This window comes from Centruroides sculpturatus, unplaced genomic scaffold, assembly GCF_000671375.1.
Source record: "Centruroides sculpturatus isolate CEXI.00-Female unplaced genomic scaffold, Cexi_2.0 scaffold301, whole genome shotgun sequence".
NCBI lineage: Eukaryota > Metazoa > Arthropoda > Arachnida > Scorpiones > Buthidae > Centruroides > Centruroides sculpturatus.
This window is the reverse complement of record NW_019384595.1, coordinates 236,172-243,108: the sequence shown is the minus strand read 5'-3', so window position 1 is coordinate 243,108 and position 6,937 is coordinate 236,172. Positions and strand designations below refer to the sequence as shown.

The 6,937-nt window shown below is 28.1% G+C and overlaps 1 protein-coding gene across 1 annotated transcript in view; it reads right to left on the bottom strand.

The window, feature by feature from the left end:
* Nucleotides 1-2,232: 2,232 nt before the first annotated feature.
* Nucleotides 2,233-6,937, bottom strand: part of LOC111624850 (rap guanine nucleotide exchange factor 4-like) — a 43,327-nt gene continuing 38,622 nt past the window's right edge. The window contains exons 5-8 of the mRNA XM_023367810.1: nucleotides 4,746-4,892; nucleotides 3,649-3,709; nucleotides 3,299-3,395; nucleotides 2,233-2,374 (exon numbers count right to left, since the gene is read on the bottom strand). Of these exons, the coding sequence (XP_023223578.1) occupies nucleotides 2,233-2,374; nucleotides 3,299-3,395; nucleotides 3,649-3,709; nucleotides 4,746-4,892 (447 nt within the window). The remainder of the gene's footprint in view (nucleotides 2,375-3,298; nucleotides 3,396-3,648; nucleotides 3,710-4,745; nucleotides 4,893-6,937) is intronic.

The following is a 6,937-nucleotide window of genomic DNA, read 5'->3' as shown; positions in this document are numbered from 1 at the left end:
CTCAGACTCAACAGAATGGACAATATGTACTTTATTTGACAAAATATGAACTATTACAGAATTCCATTCAGTAGAAGTTAAACTTGTTATTTGTACCAAAGTTTGAATAAGTAGATTCTATTTTAGGATTAAAAATCTATCAAATTATCCCTCAGTTATTTTAATGGAAAGAGAGGCAAAAAAATTGAAAAAAAAAAAATCAGTTTCCAATATCCAGGCAATTTTATTTTCAACCTGTAATTGTTTTACAGTTATTTTAGATATGGTTTCAATGATGGATGTTCAATATTGACTGGATGTGACATCTGACATTATTAACAAGTAGCTCAACTGAAATCTGAAATTTTGAATTTATTCATTTAGTTAAAATTTTTTAATATTGATATTAAAAGAATTTATATTGTTGAACTATAATAATGCTTAAAACAACTCAGTGAAATTAATTGCTGAAAAAATTTCAAAATCAAGCAATAACTCAAATAATTATTAAATTAATCTAAATTGAATTGCATGTTAATTGCATTGAAATTATTTAAAATTATATATGGGAACCTTGTGTCTATTGATTACATCTTAAACTCTCAGACAGTAGGAACATCTTACAAAGTATTTTGTCATTGTACAGTTCAAATCCAATGATTTTTCATGGACAGTTCCGAGTTTGAATGTCGTTCCTAATCTATTATTACTGACTATCACTATTGAAGCTCAGGCATCCAAGAATTCTCAAGAAAGTGATATATAAAGAATTTTTGTTTAACGTTTTAAAAAAATGATTTTCAATAAAGTATAAAATTTTAAAAGTGTTTAAGTAATATTAATGATCAGGTGGTTGTAAATTAATTTTTAAAACATTCTTTTAAATGAGATGAACGTTGGAAAAATACATTGAAAAAGTGAGTTTTATATAAAATATAATTTTATTTTTGGACTTTTTGTAATTTAATTATGAAGATACAGTTAAAATATTAATTATTGTTCTCTCTCTCTTCACTCATGTTGGCTAACTATATTGAGAGCAGGCTGGTACTTAATGGGTATAATTGTAATTCGGCAATAGATCCTTAATGTGCTGATTCCTCTTATTAACTAACTAACTATAACTCATTTATGATTAAGCTGACATTCTCGATTATGTGCTAATCTTTTTTCCCACTTTTCTTTGATTCATTTATCATTCTGTTGATTTAATATATAATTTTGTTGTTATAACATGTACGGTACTTGTCTTGCAATAAGTGAAAGTCTAGCAAATTTTTTAAAAATTTGATCCAATAAATAATTTGCGAAAGCATTTAAACGCATAATTTAATTTATGCCAAAATTAAAATTAAGTATAATTATCACGAAATTATTTATGTTTGTAAAGTATTTGAAAATTGTCATTAATTAGTCACAAATTGATGTTTTATAGAGAATCGCGCAATATTCGATTACAGAAAGTTACAATATGAACGTATTTATCATTAAAAAAAAATTATTATTTATTTAATTGTAATTGGTTGCATTATCAATTAAATTTGAGCACCCCTATTTTCAAAAGTGGATTTCTCCCACGTGACGTCATCATATTCTTTTCTAGTCTCCTCTTCGCGTGAACGGACAGTAATGTAATGATTATTTATATAATTTACGTTCTTCTTAAGTTTTTATATTTTTATTTGCGTAATTTTCTGAAGTATTATATTATATCTAAGTATTTATTTGTATTACGTATACATTGAATATTTTTTCCGAATTTAATACCATGATATATTAAAAATAAATAAATAACCTAAACATGTGGTCTACTCCTTTCAAAATCTCATACAAAACTATTTGAAGTATTCATTTATCTATTCAAACGTTTTATGGCATTCGTTTTCGTTCATTATTTTCAATTTTCTATTTTTATAGTATGTAAGCTTTATTATATTTAAACTAAATTGTTCATTGTTAAAGGAAAAATATCCACTTATTTTTAATTTAGCATTAAATATTTTCTTAATTCGATTTAGAAACTGAAAGTTTATAATATTTAGTAAATTGGTTTTTGGCATGTCTCAACTGTTTGCTAAAGAACCGAAAATAACTGGAAAAAATTTGTGTTATTTTATGCTGAAACTTGTTTGAATTATTTAATCATTTGTTATATTATTTCATTGAAATAATTTCTTTTTAAAACTACTGAAAAACTTTGGAGTCATAGACTGGATTGTATAGTCTAATTGCCAGTCCATATAATTTCAATTATCAGAAAGGTGCCATTTCGATCTTGTCTGGTCTGAACTCTAATTTATTACCCTTGCTGGTTAATCTTTCATACTGAAACTGTTTGGCCAAAACAGTTTTCCACATCTTTGCACACAAATGATTTATTGTATACGTGANAATACTATATAAATATAAAATATTTATTTTAATAAATGAAAATTAAGAAATTTTATATTTGAAAGAGTTTCTCTGTATAATTTTTTCGAATTTTTTTTGAATAGAAAAAAAGGTTATTTTTCAAGAGTATCGAATTATTTTATAAATTCTCGCTTGGCTTGTCATAAAATAGTTAAGGAGAGTGCAAACGTGTATTGAATTATTCATGATTTTTCAACAGGAAATTAAACAATTTCGTTATAAAATTTATAGTGCAAAAAACCATGCATTTATATTATTGATTTTCTTTTTTAGATTTTGTGTAAACAAATATTTTTATATAAAATTAATAATTTCTAAGTGTTACAGATGTTTCGAATGTTTACCATACAAAGACTTTCCCTTCATGGCATTATATAAAGGAGTAATTTGAGAAAAACTAAATGGATAATTTTCCTTACAGTTCTTCAATATGTATGGAGAAATATGGTTATAATCCTTTTTACAGTGAACCCTTAACATAGGAATATCTACAGTCAAGTCATTATCATTCAATCTTGCGTTAAATTATTGATTCAAAATGTATTTAAATAGTTTTTAACATAAAGAAAATCAAGTTTTATTGAATATTTACTAGTTGATTTGACGTTTTAGCATATTAAATCTTATAGAAGAGGGCATGCATGGATTAAGTTAAGGTCTCATCTTTCAATGAGCTGAAAGGTAATACAATAGTTTCTATTTAACAAGATGTTAACAATTTATTATGGAATTTATAATAAATTTTTTTGTTATATTATTGATTTTATGCTTGTATAAATGTATTTATATATATACGATGTGAACGTGTTTATTATTGTATTCAGTTGACATTTAAAGATGTTGGATTACATACAAGATGTCAGCTAAACAGGAATTGTGTGGCTAAGCATCCTTAATGCAGGCTTACCTGTGAGTTACGTAAGATGTTGAAATCATTCGATAAAGAATTAAATTAACAATTAAAAGGAAATTTTGTGGAGAAGCATCCTGAAGAATAGGATCATCTGTTAGGGATCAAAGATGCCGAAATAATTTAAAGGGAATAATTTATTACAGAATTTAAACGAGTCTCGTGTTAAATTATCGATTTTAGGCTTGTGTAAATTGTTTTTTTACCATAAAATTGCAAATTTTTAATGTGTGAGGCGTGAATATGTTATGTACGGTACGTCGGGTTGACATTTGAAGAAATTGGGTTATATACAAGAGTGTATTTAAGTGGAAGAGTATTGATAAATATCCTTAAGGTAGGCTTACCTGTAAGTGAGCGTAAGGTGCTCAGAGGTGATACAATATCTTCCATTAAATGGCGATTTCTCTGAAAGAATAAATGTAAGTAAGTAACGTCGTCGAGATGCAACAGTAGCTAACTTATAAAACGCCATCTATCGATTGATTTCGCCTCCAGAGGGAGCTAACGAGTCCTAAGGTTAGAAGGCGCCACGAGTGCCAGACAAACAATTTCGAGTACCGTTACCATGGCGACCCAGAAGGATGAATGATATTTGTATCCGGCTATATTTATCACTACATTCAATAATTTTCGCTCGCTTCATAATATATATATATAAAGTTTCAAACTCTCTCCGCCCTGTGGGCACTTAAGAGGGCCTCTTTTAGCAAGCCCATTATGGGTTCGGCCAGGCCCACAATTGGGTGGTCAGGTGGTGAGGATAGATTTTTATTATTTGAAATAAATGGTTATAAAAGTTTCAATCCTATAAAAATTACGCATAGGAATTAAATCATTTTTTTTTTAAATGCCATCAATTAAGAAAGAAAACAAATTACTGTAAAATAATTAGATTTATATTTGTTAGTCGGATTATTTATTTGTTATCGCTGCCATGCAGTAATGTTTAGGGTTTATTAAAGTGGTTACAGGATTAGAAACAACAGCTTTGGCTTATAAATTGGAATTGTTGCTTCTGTAGATTAATTCAATAACAGGAGAAGATATCAAACTCGAAATCTAAAGGGATAAAGCCGAGTCTAGTCGTCGAAGGTACAAATCGTTTCAAAATTCTTCGATAATTCTAGATATAGATCTTTTTTTCTTTCTTTCTTTTTATTTTTCGATCTAATGCTCTGCAACTTGTAACAAATCCCAGTTGGATTTAAATCCACAGAGTATTTTATCCAATCAATAAAATCATTTTTGATAGAAAATTCGTTTGATTATAATTATGTTAGAGTGAATTGAAGAAAAAAAACAGTAATNATAAATTTAATATTTATTCAGCCGCGTTTTTAAATATTCATTAAATTAAATATTATATTATTATGTTTTACTCCTACAATAATATTAATTTTATATTCCTAAAATTATTGTTATATTTTTTTAAAATACTTACTTCCCATAGGAGTTGAAAGTCCCTCTGTTGAATCCTTACAAGTTCGCAATGCTCGTTTGTAACAACTGTGGCAATGTGAGGTCTGTTGTCTAACACAGATTCCCCAAATGCTGTTCCTATCCCAAGAGTGCATAATGTTACCCCGTCCTGTAAAAAAAAAACCACATAAAAAACCACTTTAGTACAGTGTTTTGTTAGAATGGCTCGAAAATGGCGGTTCATTACTGTGTTTCTTTCTTCACAGTTAAACATAGAAAAAGTACACAGTAAATGTGAATATCGATCTAGTTTTTTCTCCTTTCATCTGTTATTAGAAAGATGAACCGTGATCAATCATTTGGATGTAACACAGTTGAAAGAAAACACCATTATTATTTTACACCAATTACTTTCTTCTGTTCGGAGTTTTTTTAATGCGAGTTTATCTTAATTAGAATTAATTAAAAATTTATTCTGAGATAAGATAGTACGTTAAATTAATTGTCTTTTTTATACATATATATACGAATGTTTTCGCTTAATCGTTATAGCTACAGAATGACAACTATGATAAGTTTAATGGAGATTTCGGAATTTAAGTCATTATAGACATATGGTTAATAATGAATTATCTGTAAGCGAATTGCGGAAAGCTTTGCAAATGGAGAAAGATACATTGTTGAATGTTCGGAGATGTGATAAGGATGCTCTAAGAATGTAAGCATGTTGAATTCGTGCAATGATGAATGCTTTTAAAATACAACATTATTTACTGACGCAATACTTAATGTTCTAAAACGCATTAATTTTGAATTGGTACAGTAATGAATAATCTAAGAATGCAAAAATGTTGGATTATGAATGCTCTATTGTTGCATTCTTAAAGCATTCACGTTATCGTATTCTTAGAGCGTTCACTATCGCATCTTTATCCATTATCTTTTATTTTTAAAAATGCAACGGGGAATGCTCTAGAAACAAGAATAAATAATAAAAACAGTAAAACAAAAATAAATAATAGACAAAGCAAAACACAATGTTCTATTTTTAACAAAAAGGATTTGTATATAAAATTCTCCATCATAAAACCTGTTTTTTTGTTTAAAAAAATTCAAACTTTCCAAAACAAACTAAGCAATATAAATACACTTCTAGTAGATTTAAGCATTTACACTTTAAAATTTCAAATAAAACTAATCTTCTGTACTGTTTTTATTTTTGGAAACGACAATTCCAAAAACACATCTAGAATCAACCTGTTCCAAAATGTATCACACGAATCGGATTTATACATTTTTGAAATCATCTGTTCATGATGTTTCTTATATATTTTCAGAATTCTGAAAATGTATAAAGAATTCTTAACTTTACAAAAAAGTAAGCAAGTCATCTATCTTAAAGAAAATCTGTATTTTTGTCGAAATACTTGCTTTTCACTTTCTAAAAAAATCGATAACATTCTTTAATAATTTAGCACGCCTTTCATATCACAAACATTTGCTATTATTGATGGTGTCACCATAAATATCAACAAATAAAACTGGGCTAAACCTCTTATAAACGACTCACGAAGGAAAGATCAGTTAAAGTTATAAAAGAACAAGAAGAAAAAAAAACGAAAACTTCAATAAAGAACTTACGGAAATGTTTATCAGGGCTAAAAGCTGTCTCAGAATTTTACTGTTCGGCAACCATTGCCAATTGTAAATCCATTTTGCTACGAAGAATATGGAAATTCATCAATTTCTTTTAAAAACACAGCGAAATTCTGTTACGTTTCTGTCGATTTAAATTTTCAAAAAAAAATAATAATAATAATAACACGAACCATACTACAAATATATTACACAGACAGTATTGGAAAACAACACGCACAAAATGTACTACGACAGAGCCATAATCACAGATAAAACAATTTATCACAACAGACCAGACATCACACTCATTGACAAACACAATAAAATCACATACATTATAGACATAGCCATTCCAAACACTCACAATATACAAAACACATGCACTGAAAAAATTAGCAAGTACACAGAACTTGCCCAGGAAATAAGGCATCTGTGGAGGATGGATAGGGTGCTTATTGTACCTGTCGTTCTCTCCTGTACAGGTGTGATACCACATACACTACACAAAAGCCTGGGAAGATTACAATTGAGTAGAAATACATACATCACACTACAGAAGGCCACTATATTGAATAC